The 18,427-nt window shown below is 34.9% G+C and overlaps 3 protein-coding genes across 3 annotated transcripts; 1 reads left to right on the forward strand and 2 right to left on the reverse strand.

The window, feature by feature from the left end:
• The first annotated feature begins 2,777 nt into the window (after positions 1–2,777).
• On the forward strand, positions 2,778–6,896 carry LOC130966960 (THO complex subunit 4D). Its single transcript, XM_057891781.1, has 7 exons — positions 2,778–3,047; positions 3,678–3,966; positions 4,788–4,931; positions 5,032–5,100; positions 5,556–5,743; positions 5,984–6,046; positions 6,551–6,896. Exons 2-7 carry the CDS (start codon positions 3,715–3,717, stop codon positions 6,717–6,719), a joined length of 885 nt encoding a protein of 294 aa, XP_057747764.1. The 5' UTR covers positions 2,778–3,047; positions 3,678–3,714; the 3' UTR covers positions 6,720–6,896.
• Positions 6,897–7,637: 741 nt separating this feature from the next.
• On the reverse strand, positions 7,638–11,516 carry LOC130966959 (uncharacterized). Its single transcript, XM_057891780.1, has 6 exons — positions 10,758–11,516; positions 10,005–10,310; positions 9,624–9,682; positions 9,336–9,464; positions 8,282–8,417; positions 7,638–8,159 (listed from the first exon to the last, which is right to left on the reverse strand). The coding sequence occupies exons 1-6, from the start codon at positions 11,151–11,153 to the stop codon at positions 7,842–7,844; spliced, it is 1,344 nt and encodes a 447-aa protein (XP_057747763.1). The 5' UTR covers positions 11,154–11,516; the 3' UTR covers positions 7,638–7,841.
• Positions 11,517–12,824: 1,308 nt separating this feature from the next.
• Positions 12,825–15,652, reverse strand: LOC130970157 (glucan endo-1,3-beta-glucosidase 2-like). Its single transcript, XM_057896154.1, has 4 exons — positions 15,540–15,652; positions 13,536–14,786; positions 13,399–13,426; positions 12,825–13,311 (listed from the first exon to the last, which is right to left on the reverse strand). The coding sequence occupies exons 1-4, from the start codon at positions 15,604–15,606 to the stop codon at positions 13,170–13,172; spliced, it is 1,488 nt and encodes a 495-aa protein (XP_057752137.1). The 5' UTR covers positions 15,607–15,652; the 3' UTR covers positions 12,825–13,169.
• Between the last annotated feature and the right edge of the window lie 2,775 nt (positions 15,653–18,427).

The following is an 18,427-nucleotide window of genomic DNA, read 5'->3' on the forward strand; positions in this document are numbered from 1 at the left end:
GTGGAGCAAATTATCTTGCTCTGATTTTGTTATTTTTCTGTGAATCTTTTGTCGTTGTAGCCAATAATAATGTTATAATTGATGATTAAGTGATATGTTAGAGTTTTAATTGTTGTTATGCTCATGAGTTACTTGATTTAAATTAAAGGTAAAATACAACATTTCTTTCCATTAAGTTTAACAATCCATATGAGTTCAATAAAATAGCATTGCAAATGCATAATCTAGCATTTAAATAGAAGGCAAAATATAGCATCTCATTTAACTACAGATGCACAATCCATAATTTCATTCAATTCACTAAAACAGCATTTTATTAAAATCTCATTCAATTCAACAATGCAGCAATGAAATCAACATCACTATAATATCTTAGCTAAAATATAGAACACAAGTTAAGGATCTAATAATTTCTCTTAAACTTATTATCTCCAACAACATCATTGCAGTAAAAATCTCCCAAATTTAATAGTAGTTATTTTTTAACAAACTAAAATTAGTACAACTGTCCATTCATCTAAAACAAATGTCACTGCAACCATAAACCTGAATTTAATTTTATCCAATTTGTCTTTCAAATTTTTGACCTTCATTCTTAATTTTGACACTTGTGGGTCATCTTCTGGTTTTATTCATACAAAATAGCTGCCTTCTTCTCCAATCTAGACCAGACATGAGACAACCTAATCACACTCATAAATTGCCTAAACATATAACTGAACAACAAATAAATACAGCGCTAAACCTCACTCTTACCCCAAGGTTAACGCAACCCCAGAACATGTGCCCATAATTTTCTACCATCGATGAAGTAGCAAGCACATGCTATTTTTCATAGTAGCAAGTTATCCTCCTTCGACGTGCTTGGTTGTTATTTTGTGTCACCTGCTTACTGCTTCGCGTCGCTTCAGATTGACATGCTTCAAACTCCATTGAAATCAGGTAGAAAAAACTGAGCTCGAGAAAAAGTGCAACAGCAAGGACAAGACTAGGTTTTGCAATTAGGGTTTTGAATAGGACTTATTTTGGCGTTTATGCGTTAACGACATATTAGCCATGTTGACCGTAGGACAACATTGATTGGATTTAAAAATGCTAGGAATACAAATAAATAGGACGTTTTAAATATTAGCGATAATTTTGAGATTTATCTATAGAGACAAAAATGATACTTTACTCATTAATTATTATTAATTAGTGTTGTTTATGTTATTTAGTAAGAGTGTTGTCTTTCATAAAATGTACGTTTTATAAGAAAATTGAAAATTTTGGCCTTTTGCGGCCACTGCAACTTTATTTTTGTCAACCATTTTTTTTAATTTTTAAAGAAATAATAAGTTTTTAAGAACTTTTAAGTTATTATAAAATTTTTCAAAAATTCATTTATTTTTTCCTTGAGAAGCCTTCACCTTATAACAGTTGTTTTCAAACCCTACTTATCTTTTAAAAATTTTTAAAATTTCAATTAGCATTATTATGTCTGTATGTCATTTCTTATTATGAGTTCTTTTAGTAATTTGCTCTCTTTTTTTTATTTATTTACTAATTTGACTAATATAAATTTTGGTAAGACAAGGGGTTAAATAACTGAAAAATAAGATTAGTAAAGAATATTTTTTGAATGTTAAATTTACGTATTGAATTCTTTTTCTTGTCCCCATAATTCAAAAAGTTTTTTTTTTATAAGCCGCAGCTAAAGTAGCAAAAATAAAGGTTTAAATACTGCTTGTAAATAATCCAAGGAACATAACAGGTATAGGAACTACTAAGGGAGTTCGTTTGGGGTCATTTTCGAAAAAAAAAATTAAATGATATTTTTTTAAAAGATCTTTTATAAAAGTTAGTCGACTCCATCTAGTGGGACAAAATTTTGTTGTTATTGTTGTTGTAGTTTTTTACAAAAGTAAAAATAATTTTATATTTGGATATCTTATGTAAAATAATATTTTAATCTATCAATTATGTTTGGATAAAATAAGATAAAAGTACTTTTTTGTTTATTTATTACGTAAAAAATATTTTTTTAAGAAAAAAATCTTTTAAAAAAAGATATAAATTGTAGCTTTTCAAGAATAATATTTTTTAATTTTTTTAGTATTTTTATTTTTACTATTGAAAATTTACCAAATATACTAAAAAATAAAAAATAGTTTTTTTAGTAAAAAAAATTTTTTTATCGATTTAACGGCGTCCAAATAAACACTATATGTCTAGGAAACAACGACACAACAAACAAGTAAGGTGACGACGGATCATCCAATTAAAAAAGAAAAAAAATGCAAACAAAGGAAAAATAAAAGTTGCCTTGTTAGCACTTAGGTAAACAACTTAATTAAACTCATTTTAAAAAAAATAACTTAAACAATAAATATTTATATTAAAAATAAGTTACAAATAAGTTATTTTGTATTGAAACTTTTAATTCTAAAAGTACGTATTTTAAAAAAATATAATAAAAAAATTTATTATTATAAGAGAATTTATTTTTTTAATTTTTTATAAATTTCTAAATAACTTTTAAAAAAATTATAATTTAATTTTAAAAATTGTATAAAACATTACTACCTATCATTTTCATAAATCCAAAAAACTAAAAAAAGTTATTTTTGAATCTTCGCCCTTAGCACAGTTGCACACTGCATTAAGAAAAGCAAAATGACAAGGGGGCCCCTGAATGGGCACTGGACAACCCCAAAAAAAAAAAACACGGCTTTTCCGAGGGGCCAAGCAATTACGCTAATATATATAAGAAGTGATAAATTAGACCAAAAAATCGCAGTGTTACTCGTTTCTCGTGCTGCATCGCGGAAACCCTACAACCCCCTTCTCTGTTATTACCAATAAGCATGGATCCTTCCCTTCTCTTTCATTAGAAACCCTAATTCGCCTCTCGTTATTCACTGCCTCCGATTCGAGATCTTGCCCCCCCAAAAACACACACTCACGCGCATAACCTCTCTTTCCCTCTCTCACTCTTCACAGATTTACGCTTCATACACTCCATTGCGTTCTTCGTATACATTCCTCACTTCTCTTCCCATCTCCAGGTAAAATTCCCCTCTTCAATTTGTTATTATTGTGTCTGCGCGCCATGTGAGTAGGTTAGGGTTTCGGTTTCTAATCTGGTGTATTTTTTATGTCTGTTCCAGGAGACTAGAATTCTGAACTAATATCGTGACTTGATTTGCTTATTATCCTTCTATTGCATTCTAAATACGGTGCTGAAATGCTTTGATTTGATATTATTAAGGTTACGGTTTTGATACGGTTGTTCAGCCGGAAGCTGGATTATTTGTGGAAAATCATGTGCGTTTGTATTGTCGGAAAACATAGGAAAATGTTTGTCTTTTAGCAGATTATTCGTTGTTTCTCTCTATGTCAAAATATGAGGACAGTCTTCCATGGAAACCGGGACGTATCTGAACTGTTAGGGTAGTTTTAACAGAATGCTCACTTTAAAAAGATAATCATTGAAGTTTTTGTGGGGTCTGACAGCTAGATGTGTTTCAAATGTGGTTATGAAATTGACGATATTGATTATTGGATAACCGAATCTTGTAGGAACATAACTTTTTCTTGGTTTATTTATTCTTTGTTGTTAAATTTTACATTTTTTTTCCTCATTAGGGTAGTGATATTTTATATATCTAACTTGGCTTCATCCTTCTTTTTAACAGGCCAACTTTGTTGACATTTCTGGAAGAATTAAGATCAATGGCATCTTCCTTAGACATGTCACTTGATGATAGAATAAAGAACAGGAGTAACAGAGGGAGAGCTAGAGGACGTGGTAGAGCCCGTTCTGGCCGTGGAGCAAGCGGGACTCTTGGTGGTGGGAGAATGAATGGTACTGTTAATGGTAGAAGAATGATGACTGGTGCTGTTAGTGCTGGAAGAATGACTGGTGCTGCTCGCAGAGGTCCTCTAATGGTTAATGCTCGGCCATCGTCTTATGCCATCGCCAAGGCAAGCTCAAAAACATGGACCCTTATACATGTGCTTGAGATTCTGAATACTATTAAAACTAATTATGAGAGGATTCTGCAATATAGAAACTCAAAACCAGGAGGAACTCCTACTTTAGTATATGATCCATGGAGAAGCTCATGCTCGATCATTTTGCATCATCAATGCTCTTGTCATAGTACCATGTTACAATTAATATGCACCTAAGAGTTGTTTTTGCTTTTGATTTTGGGGGCTTTGCTACGATCTCTGATGTGTGCAGGAGTTCTTTGGTTATTCCTGGCATATTATGTGAATGAACTTCATTAGTTGAATTTCAAAATGGAGTTCTTACCTGTAGCACAAAAATGATATAAACTATAAGCGGGGCTAAAATCTCTAAACCATGCTAATCCATTTCATTTAGATGAGATGATTAAATGTTTGCTTGGTATCTATGGACTGTTTTGGTGGATCCTACTGCTAAGTTGGTGGTGCAAGAGTTCAGTTTACTTCCCAATTTCATGGTATTTTGCAAAAGGAGCTTTTCGCTTAACATCAGAACTGGAGTTCTCACTTATAGCGTAGCACCAGCTTGTATGCAGTGGGTTGAATTGTTACTCCCCGTTTTGTGTCTTTTTACCTAGAAAATTCTTGAGTATGGGTATGTTTTTTGAATACTTTGCCATGGGCAGATCCACTTCATGAACAACATGTTTTGTTTATTTTCTGGGGATTATCCTGCTCTGACTAATCTTGAAGAATGGTGAATGTCTTTTTTGTGGTCATAATCTGATGTGTTCTTATGCCACTCTGGAATGTGTTCTCTTTGCTTTGGCCAGTCCATTCGCAGAGCCAGGCCTTTTCCATGGCAGCATGATTTATTTGAAGATAGCCTTCGAGCTGCTGGCATACAAGGAATTGAAGTTGGCACCAAGTTGTATGTGTCGAACTTGGACCATGGAGTAACCAATGAAGACATAAGGGTACATATTGCATCATATCGTATCATATCATAAGCTCCCTTAGCCTCTATTTCTAGCCAATTTCTCTGGACATCCACTTGAAACTTGATTTGCAACTCAGGAACTTTTCGCTGAGCTTGGAGAGTTGAAGCGCTATGCTGTTCATTATGACAAAAATGGGCATCAAAGTGTAAGCATCAGATTTTTCATTTTAAAAGTTGATGCTGTTTTTTTCCCCTTTTGTTCCATTCTATTTGTTGGGCAATTTGGGAATGGGTTACAATATGCAAAATGTGACATCTTTTCTTTCCCAGTTTAACCATGCAATAACATGGTTTGTCATATCTTTTGAAGTTCAACAATGTTGTATAAAATTGTTCGCATGCCTTTATTTGGTAATCTATCTCATTGAAAAACGGAGAAGTATATACCTTAACACATCCAGAAGAATTGAAGTTACGTAGGCTGCTAAATTAATTTCTTAAGAACTTGTGGATTGACAAAATACAGTTCTCAATTTATTTGTTCCAAATTGGAAGCCTTGAGGTTGCCGAATGCTAACAGATTTCGAAGCCTAATCTCTGCAAAACGAGTTTTAGAATGTAGTAGCATTTTGGAAGTTCTCATTTATCTTTTTCTTTACAGGGTTCTGCAGAAGTTGTTTATACTAGAAGAAGTGATGCATTTGCTGCTCTTAAACGATATAACAATGTCCTTTTGGATGGGAAACCTATGAAGATTGAGATTGTTGGTGCCAATGCAGAGTTACCTGTAACGGCTCGTGTGAATGTCACTGGAGTTAATGGGCAGAGGAAACGGACTGTTGTGATGGCGTAAGTTACATTAATTAGCAATAGACGTGTTTGACACATCTATATGGCCATGTCCATGTCTCTGCATCTTTTGTGTAATCAACTAATTATGCCTTTCTCATTTTGGAATTGTGAAAATGTCAAGTACTATTTCAACCCTTGATATCGCCATCCTTCAAACATATAAGCCTATATCTTTCCATGTTGATGGAAAAGTACGTACTACTTCAAATTGTGAGCTGATGTTAAGAGTGTTTGCAGGCCAAGAGGAGGGCGAGGTGGAGGTCCTGCTGTCCCTAATCGTGGTGCTGGCATTGGTGCTGGGTAAGTCTGTTAGATTTGCAATTGCACTATGTTGATATTACTATGATTCCTCAATGGCATGTGTGTATGAACTTCATAGGCATTATATTTATCTTTTACTACCATTGTCAAAGCAAGTCAAAGCAAGGTTAGCTATTGCTTTTGATCTAACTTGGTCTCTAAACCTTCAGTTTACAATTAAATGTAGATGGGATGCTTATGATAGTTTTAATTTGATGTTTCTGCCACAGATGTTAAAATCTGTTGGGTTTATTATTTACTTGTTCATTTTCTCGAGTTTGGAGAAGATGCTTGTGTTAGATTTACTTTATTCTCTGATCATATGATACTGCATAGTGAAGGCGTGTATTTGATAACGGATGGCCTTTTGATATGCAATCATATTAGCAAAAAGTACCTCGCCATATTTTCCTTTTGCCATAATCCAATTTTGACTTGTTTAAATTTTGTTCAAGCTTATTATATTAGCTACTGAATACCTTGTTTCTATTGGTTTACTTACAGTTGGGGACATCGTGGCGGCCCCCCAAGGAGTGGGAATGGACGAGGTCGAGGTCGGGGGCGTGGCAGGGCCGGCGTCCGAGGCCGTGGGAAAAAGGATGCTGTTGAGAAGTCAGTCGAGCAACTTGATAAAGAATTGGAGAACTATCATGCTGATGCCATGCAGTTCTGAGGAAGCAGTGAAGATAATAACCTCGTAGTACCGGCTAATATTTGCCATGTAGTATGTCCTTGTACAAAATCAGTAGTCTGCCGTTATTATATATCCTACACTGCTATGAGATGCCTACTTGTTTTGCGACATTATCTCGTTAGAGGCTGAATGACTTTTAAAAGTTGTTGGATGATATTTTTCCTGCTCATTTTTATTATTGGTGTAAATTGCAATTGCTTTTGTGTTTAGTGGTCAAAAACTGGAATTAAAATTTTAATTTTGAAACACAATTCCAGGGCTTTCAGTATTAAAGGAGGAACATATGGGATTGAAATTTCTAAATATGGGAATTGAAATTTTAACATTTGAAGGTGTTTTAGTAAATACTTTTATTTATTTTTATATTTATTTTGAATTAAATAGATATTAAGATGCAATTAAATGTTGTATATTTTACATTAAATATAATTAATAATATAGAGATTTTTAGTTTCATTTTTCTAATTTCTGTGTCTGTTTGAATCTCTTTTCAATCGCAGTCTGAGTGTGGGTCGTTCCTTAATACCTTAAGCCATGTTTGCATCGAGTGCCTCTTTTATGCATTGATTGATATAATCCTCGTTCTATCTTCTATCTATCAATGTAGACATTTTCAATTTATGGACGCCAAAAATGTACTTGTAGGTCTTCGATTAATGCCGTCGCTATTAAAATACAATAATATACATTTCGGGAATACACAAATTCTCATAGGATATAGCATTAGTACATAACTATATACAGATAAATTTGGTACTTTTATGGTTTTAGTCATACAAAATTTTGATAAACCATTTTCTTAAAGAGTATCTAGCAAATCATGCATCCCACTATGTGCAGCAACCTTTTGTGTGTTCGGTTCATCCAAAATTAGAAAGGTTTGAAAAAGATTGATCGATATTCACAGTTTTAACATTTTATTTCATGATCAAAACATTGGATTTTGAGACAGCACTTGCCGTCATATTAATCTTAAAATTACAAATAATTTCTCGTAACGCTGTACACACCATCATTTTACCTTTTACATTATACAAACACTGAATTATCTAAAAATAGCAAAAAGCGGTTGGAAAAAAAAAAATTCTCACTTAGAAGATGTTATTGTGGCAAATTTGCAACATCTTCTGGCTCATTCTTCTTCTTTAAAAGCTTTTGGACAACATCATCCCAGTTTGGTCTTCTACCACTTGTTCTTGATTCAGAACTTGAGGCTTCTTTCCCGTCACTAGTGCTACCTGTCTCGGCTTCATTGTGTTCACCCGGTTCATTCTCTGCAGCATCCACCGCATGGGGTACATTCAAGCTAACAGCTCTTTCCAAAGCATTCCTATGTTCTTTCTCTATGGTCTGCAATCTCTCGAACTTTTGCACCGATGGAGGGACTATCACAGTTTCGGTACTATGTTCCTTCATTTGCTGCAAGAGAAACAAAAAATACATTACTTTTATTAACAGAATGACAGCATATCGCACGCAAATATACTAACTAATAGATCAACACAAACAGCAAATGGCACTCTCACACTAAATTTCCTTACTTGTAGAGCTTTCTCTGCCTCCCTTTCGATCCAAATAATTCCATGATCTGATGTTGCATTGCAGGATAAGACGATATGCTCAAATCTTCCATCAACAGGAATGGCAGTTCTCACTTCAGGAGGAAATCTCCCACATCTGTGTTTACCAAGAAATTAGGAATTATATTACAATATATTATCGAATAAATGGTCAAATTCGTACCTAAAAGATCATTTGTTCTCTAAATTGGTCTCCGAAAGATTTTTTTAACCAAATTCATCCTTCAAATATTTTAAGTTAATCATATTAGTCCTTTCATCACTTTCTTTGTTGATAGTGTCAAAATTGCTAATGTAGCACTTTAAGTGACACTACAACACATACCTAAGAGTCTCAATTGATTATTAACATAACAAGTTTATGAAATAGATCAAATCAAAATCTAGTTGTCTAATTGAGAGGAGAACTTTAGGCATTAAAATCCCTCAATTTGGGATTAATTTGATCTAATTTCATAAACTTACCATGTTAGCCGCCAATTAGGACTACTAGGTGTGTGTTGTGATGTCACTTAACATACCACATCAGCAAATTATGACGTCATTAGCAATGAAAGTGACAAAAGGACTAACATTACTAATTTAAAATCTTTGAAGGACAAATTTGATTAAAAAAATCTTTCGAGAACTAATTTGGAGAATGAGTGATATTTCAGAGACTAATTCGACTATTTACTGATATATTATATGCTCTATCGCAAACCGTCTACGTTACTACAATTGGGTAAAGTAACACAAATCCTATACAAACTCCTCAATCATAAACCAAGATTTTCTATAATTTTATTATTGTTTTTGAAGTATTTTTCTAGGTAGGTAGAACCCAAAAAATATTAACAAAAAACAAAATCGCTCAAAGTTGTGTTGTTACTATATCTGATTAACTACATCCTTGCGGTATATATTCCTTACTACAATCAAAACGAGAATTACCAAGGGAGAAGAAAGGGAAATTCCCACAATATTTGGGAATATTGGGCGTTTACTATAAACAAGAGTGTACGGAAGTGAATACCTGCAAAATTTTCTCTCAACAATATGGTACATTCGTCCAGGTGCATAAAGTCTCCTTGGATCTCTAAGCTTTCTATCGTCTGGTATGAAGGTGTCCCTCAAGCAAACCAAGAATAATAAGCAGGGCAAGCTGTTTAAATCATCAAGGCCTGGTTTAAGAGATCATTGTGATAATTTACTCCACTCAACAAAGATTAAAAATATGAATGGAGAACAAATTACATGCACTTGAAAGTTGAAAACAATAGTGCTCCCACATTGCCGTTATAGGATGAAGGACATTACTAACCAGAATATGGATTTGAATATATCTTCCAATGGAGTGGCTGTTCTTGGCAAGAAATCGTCCTGAAGAAGAATAAAAGCAACTATAATTACTAATTAGAATCAACATTGTCAATGATCAGAAAGTTGAATAAGCAATTAAATGAGCATCTTTTCAATTCCATTGAGATTAGTAACAAAAAGCTTGTTGGGGAGAAGAAAAAGCTTGTTGATATAGAATATCTTCCTCGCCAGATTAACATAGAAACACAAATTCTAGCTTTAGAATAAACAAAGTAATGCCATATAATAATTTGTCTTCTCAAGAATTGTCATGATTGTGACACACTAGCACTATATTAGCAGGAACACAAGCAGGAGTATCGAATAGAATTTGATTCGTTACCTGCAGTACAACAGAGTGTATGACATTGGCATACTTGACAGCCAAATTGAGTGACATACACCTTGCAGGAGCAACGGCATAGCACCGAATCTTCTCCTTTGGTATCCCTCCCAACCTCTCCCTATGATTCACCACCAGTATAGTCAGCAACGACACAACCCCGGAACCAAGGGAGTGCCCCACAAATACCATATCATAGCTGCAACCATTATCCACCCACAACTTCTTGAGGGTCTCCGATTCCTGGTTCAGCAACCAAACCGCCGATTTCAGCAAACCATGATGAACATACCCGCCATCAAACATCTGTAACATATTTGGTAAGTAGTAAACACTATCAAGGTTTTATGCAATAGCTACATTCATCCTGAATAAAAAAGTGTCCAAGTTTCCAACAATTAAGCCCAAGGCATATAAAAATATTCATCATAGTCTATAATAATTCAACATGTCCTTTAATAGATTATGAGTCCTTATAGGCAGATTCAACTAAAACAATTTTTCTTTTTTATAATCAAAACCAGACATAGGCAATTCAAACCTCTCGTACCTAGCTCAGCCCCCAGCCAGCTGATTTACGCGCTCGTTAGTAATCTATACCTAATATGAACAGTTTTTCTTCTTATTATTAGAAGGAACATTGATTAATCAATTCATAACAAAGTTTGAGCATTAGTTTTCTTATAGCTGCAAGCAATATTAGTATATTACTAAGTTGAATAAATAAATGTTATTCCAAATCCAAATACAAACCTGCTTCCCAAGGCGGTTATCCAAAAGGAGCTTGTAGTCGCTCTCTTTGGCGAGGTTGAGGCCGCGGACGGCGAGCACGATCTGGCGGTGCTGGTGGTCGGCGTATATGAGATACGGCGGCACGCGGCCTTGGGTTTCAGAGTGGCCGACACGCTTGACGACGCAATCGGGGTCGACGCGGTAGCCGCCGGCGGGCTCATAGTGGGTAGGACGGCGGAGATCGGGCTCGTAGATGGCAAGGATGAGGCGGCAGAGGCGGGGGACGGGCTCGAACTCGTCGGGAGTGGCGGCGGTCCACGTGGCGCTGTCGTAAGAGCCGATGTATGTGCAGCGCTTCCACAGCCAGCGTGCGCAGCCGAGCACGAAGACGCACTCCACCCCACATGACACTGACATTGGTTTCGGATGTTTTGGTCAAATGGGTCTCCGAATATGGTCGCAAGTTTGGAGTTTGCGGATGGTTGAAGAAAGGAAGATGTTTAACTTGGAAGAGTGTGTTTTCTTCTTCTTCTTATGTGCTTTTGTGTGCTGAGTTGTGACTTGTATTGTCTAGTGTTTTGGAATCTTAAATCCTTAATTGGGGGGTTAAGGGGGTGGCGGTTGTTGTGCACATCAGCACATGGAATGGAAGCTTCGAGTGTGAGAGGGTTGTTTATAGGAGCTGGATGAGAGAGAGAGTGAGATTATGACAGAATAGGCATAGCAGCTTCTGATCTTTGGCCCCTCATTCTTGTTTAAATACTCCGAAAATGTGTTTACTGTTCTGATACTTGTCTTCAACTACAGGATTGTGGTTTTTATTCTATTTGCCTGTGCATTAAGTGGTAACTTTTGTTTAACACCAAAGAGCATTGCCATACCTCATTGGACATTGGCTGCTACTTTTATGCTAATTCTATTCTTTTTCTATATATATGATCGTAAATTTAATGACAACATAAAAATAGAGTAAATGTAGCGCAAACTATCCAATACTATATGTATTTAGTTTAATTTAATATTACATTCGAATTCATGACTTTAAAGGTTACACAGATATAATATAAGAATGTAACTATTGTTCTAATGTAAATAAATAAAGAATTTAATTTTCATATAATATTAAAATAAAAAATTTACACAAATAATTATTATTATCATATTAGTAAAAATAATTCATTTTTAAACTTAATATTTAAAATATTATCCAAACACATGAATATGAACTCTTAAAAAATAAGTATTATATTAAGAAAATTTAAAGGTAAAAGGTTATCAATTTTAAGGAGAAATGTTAATTGTGGTTAATAAAAATGTCCTTCTTCAAACCAAAGAATCAAAGATGGCGATATAGTCATAAAAAGCATTTCTCATTGGCAGTATTGTTATTGTGTTTAGCAAAATCCGCCGTACCAACCATACATCGCTGACAACCGGGTTTAGCTTTTTCCATTAAACATCTCTGATCTGTAATAATGGCTAATGACTGATGACAACGAGTCATTAATAAGATACTAGATTTCAGAATCTCTTTCTTTTATTTTCTGTTTTATTAGGTTTCAACCTAATCCTATATTTATACAAATCTTAAGAACACACACGTAATACCATGCAATGGAGTTGGTATTGACTAAATTATTTGATCAAAGTAAATAATATCAATATGAACATACAAAATCAACGCTCATTCTATATCCTTCTTTCAAATAAAAAGACTTTTTTATTTAATTATTTTCTGTATCACTTTGCTATTTTATGAACGAATTTGAATCTTCTAAATTTTGAATTTTTTATTTTAGAGGATAAAATGTAATAATGTTTTACCATTTATTTTATAGGCGAAACCAAGAAAAAATATGAGAGAAAAACTATTCAAAAAATAAAAGATCACATTTTATTCTCTAAAATGATATTCAAAATTTAGAAGATCTAAATCTTTGTAAATTGTAAACTTGTACCTGGATTAAGCCTGGATTAAGCGGTCAATAATAAAGAAATAAAATAAAAAAGGCATCAAGACAAATGTTATTTATTTATTTAGTGTTTCCAATCTTCCTAGCTTTTTTTTTAATAACTTTTTCCCCCTTTTTTTTCCATCTGGAAAATTCAATGAAGAATATTCTTTATACATGTTTTGAAGGTGAAGGAAACGCTTTGGCAAATGGCAGCCACCTAGTCCTTCCTTAAATCCTACTTAATTTACAGGCTGGAATATTGAATTGTATTATCCGATCACATCTTACATTGAAAAAAAGAAGAAAGGCTTCCAAAAAAAAATTGGCCTAGTTAATGCCTTGTCAACTGTCAAACGATATTCTAGTACAAAGTTGAATGGACCAGACCACTTTGGACTTTGAAGTTTGAGATTGCAACATCATCATCATTTTTCACAGAATAATCTAATGAGGAGCATATGATACCTTAAGGAATGTATCATAGCAAAACCACTCCCCATGTTACTACTACTCCTATCACCAATACAAGGCTTCTATGAACATTGTTAGCAGAAGAATCTAAACTTGTTGAGTTCATTGATGCTGCTGTCACATTATCAAAGGTTCCATTTTTGCCGAGACTGCACATATTTACAAATAAAATCAACAAAGACAAAAAAAAACATATTATTAATGAAATGAAGCATAAAAAAGGCAATATGTCTTACCTTCCCGGAAATACACAAGAACCGTGACCTGCATTCGTTAACAATGTCATTAGTTACATAACTATATACAAAAATGCCAAAACAAATCAAACCCAACATTTATAATCTTAATTTTGATGTAATAAACAGTAACTTACTTGGATTGGAGGTAGAAATTGTAGCCATTTGATTGAAGTTACAGGCTTCAGAAGACCTTCCCATCAAATGGTAGTAAGTATCAAAAGCATAGTTAGCATGTGCAACCACATTGTCGGGTTCATAGCAGGGTTGGCCCTGAAGCAATGGAGAGCAATCCACCTTGCCAGGTCCACAAGCCCAATCTATTCCAGCCTGCAGCATCTTGGGATCAGCATCATCCTTGGCAACGCAGTAAGTTTGATTTGTAGTATCATTAGCCAAAACTGCTCCTGACCCTGTGAGATGCAATATGTAAATAGGTTTTCCATTTGCATCAAACAATCCCCAGTTCTTTTCAGACAATGGCCCTGCTTTTGTGTCCTCATTGTAGAGCTCATAGATGTAAGTACTAATGGCTATCCCCGGATGCTTGGGAGTTCCTGTCATGTTTAAAACATGTTTGATGAGATTGCTGTTATATGCATTTGCATTGTCTAATGTTGCGTCCGGCTCGTTCCGGTCGCCCTTGGAAGGCCATCCTGTCTCCGTCACCACCACCGGGATATTGGTGAAGTTTAGAAAGGACATGGCGAAATATGCCGCGTCCACCACAGCATCAAACACATTGGTGTAGTGTACAAGTGTGTTGGAATCTATGGCTTCTTTGTTGGGAGGCAGAGGCTTGAAGAGTGCATAGTCCAGTGGAATCACCCCGTTAGATTCCATGTAATCATAGTACGGGTAAATGTTGAGCATTAAATAGGAGCCAGTTGATTGCAAGAAATCAAGCATTGGAATCAAGATAGGATTCAGGGAGCGGTTAAAGAAGGCTTGGGAAGGAGGGAACGAATCGAGGATCATGGAAGACGAAAGGGGTGTGGAAACTTTGATCTGGCGATCCAGATTCGAAGCGACAAGAGCTGAATGAATGTACTTAACGGCATTGACTAGGATTTTTGCAACGTTAGGAAGTGTGGTTAAAACCTCAGAACCAACACAAATTGATGTTATGTTAGTGGATGGATAATGTGCTACAACATTTCGGTAAACCCAATTGGCAGCTGTGGAATTTGATTGGGCAATTGCTAAGAGTTCTTCATTGGGGACAGAGACAGAAACTTCAATTCCTGTCTTTGCAAGTGCAATGAGCATGGCTTGGTCAGCATCATACAACCGAACATGGTGAATTTGCTGTGATTTAAGAAGTGCTACTACTTGTGTTGGATGAGGCATGTCTGAGAGAGATGTTCCAATGTTCACTCCAATGAATGCTTCAAAGGTGGTAAAAAACAAACACAAATCAGCATCATGTTCCATTTAACATAAGGTGAAGACCATAAGTTATTGAATTGAAACTTGAAAGGAGAACAAAACCAACAAACTGAGGTCTCCTTCTTTATTTAATGTATCTGAATGATTAGAGGTGGACCACATAAATTATCATTCAAGAAGAAGATCAAAGAACAAATGCATATCCACCCTCTCATTATTTTCATTCTAAAAGAAAATATGCAACAAGTAAATAAAAAGGGTTGTGCTATGTGCACATGGGGATATCTTTTTTATAACTTCGTTCTTTCATTCAAATGTGGAAATACATTAAAAACACTAACAACTCTTCCATGACTAGTATTCTTAACACACTCCCTACCCTAAGATAAATCACAAAGAGAAAAGCATTAATAGAAGTAGAATAATTAGTAGTTGCTTGGACCTAATACAGTGTTAAAGAGCAGGCAAGAGAAGAACTCATCCCAAAATCCACCTCTGGAGAATGAAGCAAATGTAGTTTTCACTTTCAGAGCACACTTAACAATGAAGGCCAACTCATGAGAAATAATATGTTTTTATTCCAAAGGGGAATGTTAATGCTATAATGAACGGTTCAAACATCAAGAGAATGTGAATGGGAAAAAAAAAACTAATCTTTATCCCTTGATAAAGAAAACACCCATGTTGAGAGAAAGCACAGCAGCAAAGAAGATAAAAGAAAGTAATAGAAGAGGGCACTACTCAGTACTCACCTTCATCAGCTGCAAGTAGAGAGATTTGAAGAAGAAGAAGGAGAAGAAGATAAGAATGCAGAGCCATGTCCTCCGGGTTGAGAAACTCAACAATGGAAAGAGGAAGAAGGTGATATATGTGATAATGTGAATGAGAGAGAAACAAAACAAAAGAAGTGATGTTATGTTATACAATATGGGATTGAAGGAGCAATGCAAGTGGGGAAAAGAAAGGTGTCAGAAAAATAAAAATGGTTAAGGAATCCAAATGAATGCTGCAAAGAAGCAGAGTCAGCAGAAAACGAAACCAGATTGCAAGGACCAAGGAAAGGAGAGTGAGTAATATTTTATGTTTGCACTTCTTTTAAGTATTTGGATTCAACAAATATGATAATTTGTTAAAGGTGTATGTGCATGTAAATGACTACATAAATTGGTATTATTTATGGTTAACTGTGTGGTAGCCGTTAAAGTAGGAGAGTTTGGCTTTAGGATTTTGTCTTGTAACTTGTAACTGTAAAGCATATGATATGAAAACAGACCAATGGATGTGGTGTGGGGCCAGCAAAAAGGGAAAAGGACCACTGCAACTTACACACAGGTACTCTGCACTCTACACTCTACATAGAATCAACAACGGTCAAATATTATATGGGATTTCCCACCCTTACCCCTTGTTTTCTTCTCTTCCTCATTCATTTTTAATACTTCTAGTTTGGCTCAATGTGTAAAATACTTTTTTTTTATAAATTGATATTATTAAATATAAATTTTTATTGTATAATATTTTCTAATTCTATTTAAAGATATATAATAAAAAATCACACTTTATAATATCTATTAAAAAAATATTTACGCTTATTGTGTTAAAATTTAAAAAGATCTTATTCAATTTTATTAACTATGGGCGTGGATGGTGATTAAATGTTGAGATAATAAGTAAATATAATTTTGTGTGAGGATTAATTCCTGATTTAATTTTATGGTATTTAGGGCTTATTTGGGTGAGTTTTTTTTAAAAAAAATATTTTTTTTTAAAAGATTTTATAGAAAAGTAAAAGTCATTTTATGTTTAGTTATCTCATATAAAAAAATCTTTTTATCTATCAATTATGTTTGGGTATAACAATATAAAAGTATTTTTTGTTTATTTATTATATGAAAAACATCTTTTTTTTAAAGAAAAAAGATCTTTTAAAAAAAATGTAAATTACAGCTTGTCAAAAAAATATTTTTTATTTTTCTAATACTTTTTATTTTTATTACTAGAAATTTGGTACACACGCTAAAAAAAATTCATTGAAAAAATATCTTTTTTTATCAAAATAATGGCGCACTTATATCATTATTATGAATGAAAATATAGTAACTTCTTTTAACATTAAAATACCCAAAATAACCTACAGTAGGGGAGAAAAAATTAGAATAAAATCGAGTATTCGCATATATGGACTTTTTTATTGAAATAAATAAAACAAAAATATTATTTCCGTAGATACGCACCCTTGAAAACTGTTACCTAAATGCATAGCACCATCTCTCGGCAACCACCCACGAAATGGGTTTAGCAACCATTTTATACATGCCCGATGAAATGGATCCAAAGCTGACAGGAGAAGCGTTAACCACCATTTCAATCCTACCACCCGTAAAATGGAGGACTGCACATCACTGGAGGCAGCAGCGAAATGGCAACATTAAAGGAGGCGCATGCGAAATAGAGCATCCCGCTTCTGGCATCCACGAGTTGGGTCACATCTGTTGCAGCGCCCATGAAATGACCAAGCCCATGGCGGCAGCAACGAAATGGTGCAGGTTTGTGGTGAAGGCTGCAAGTTTCAGGTTGTTGCAGTCCGATACAAGCATGCATTGGGTACATATTGTGGCATGGTATGGAAAGTGGCTTGGTGTGTATATAAAAGGGAGGAGGGGAGGGACCAAGTGCAGCATGAAATGAAAATCGGTGGAAGAGAGGGAGGAAAATCATAAACCGTGGAGGAGAGGAAAAAAAGTGTGTTTTGATTAATAATTTTATGTTGTGATTTGATTAGAAAAGTGTAACATGGGCGACGGTAGTTGTAGTAACGTCCAGGAAAATTTAAATCAGATAGACGAGGTTTATATTATTGCGCATTTGATTCACAAGGTTAGTTTCAGTGATTCTTTGTTGTCAATTTTGTTTCTACTTTTTTCAGTTTAAATAATTTTGGCGTTATTTAATATCGGCCAGTGTAATTTTAAGGGTGCTCTTCATGTTTCTTTTATGCAGCCCGCACGTGTTCTGACACCGTATGGCACACTTGTGGATGTTTTCATGTCGGAGCCGCCGGATCCAAGTATGGATGTCAGGCGACAGAGGCTTGAACTATATTTACGACGAGCAAGATTTTATTATGCTTCATTAATAAAGCATTTCGAGTATGATAATCCACTAATAAGCGCCTTTATTGAGAGATGGCGACTCGAGACGCACACATTTCACCTCCCGTGGGGTGAGTGTACCATTACACTGGAGGATGTGGCAATGCAGTTAGGTTTACCTATTGATGGGGAGCCTGTCAGTGGTACTCTAAGGTCATCAGAGAGATATATGACAATGGTGCCAAGAACTACTTGGTGATGTCCCAGCCGGGCATGTAGGGACAACGAAATATAACATAAAGCTGAAGTGACTTAGAACTCGTCTTCAACAGATGCCGCTTGACGTAATAGATGATGTCCTAATTCAGTATGCCTGTTGTTACATTCTGTATTAGTTGGGCAGCATGCTACTGCTAGACAAGGCCAACAACACAGTCCACGTTCAGTATCTATCTCTGTTGGTTGATTTTGATGCCATCAGTACCTATAGTTGGAGTAGCACATGTCTTTGCTGGCTATATCGAGCCATGTGCTTGGCAATAGATTAC

The sequence above is a fragment of the Arachis stenosperma genome, chromosome 3 (genome assembly GCF_014773155.1).
Source record: "Arachis stenosperma cultivar V10309 chromosome 3, arast.V10309.gnm1.PFL2, whole genome shotgun sequence".
Taxonomy (NCBI): Eukaryota; Viridiplantae; Streptophyta; class Magnoliopsida; order Fabales; family Fabaceae; genus Arachis; species Arachis stenosperma.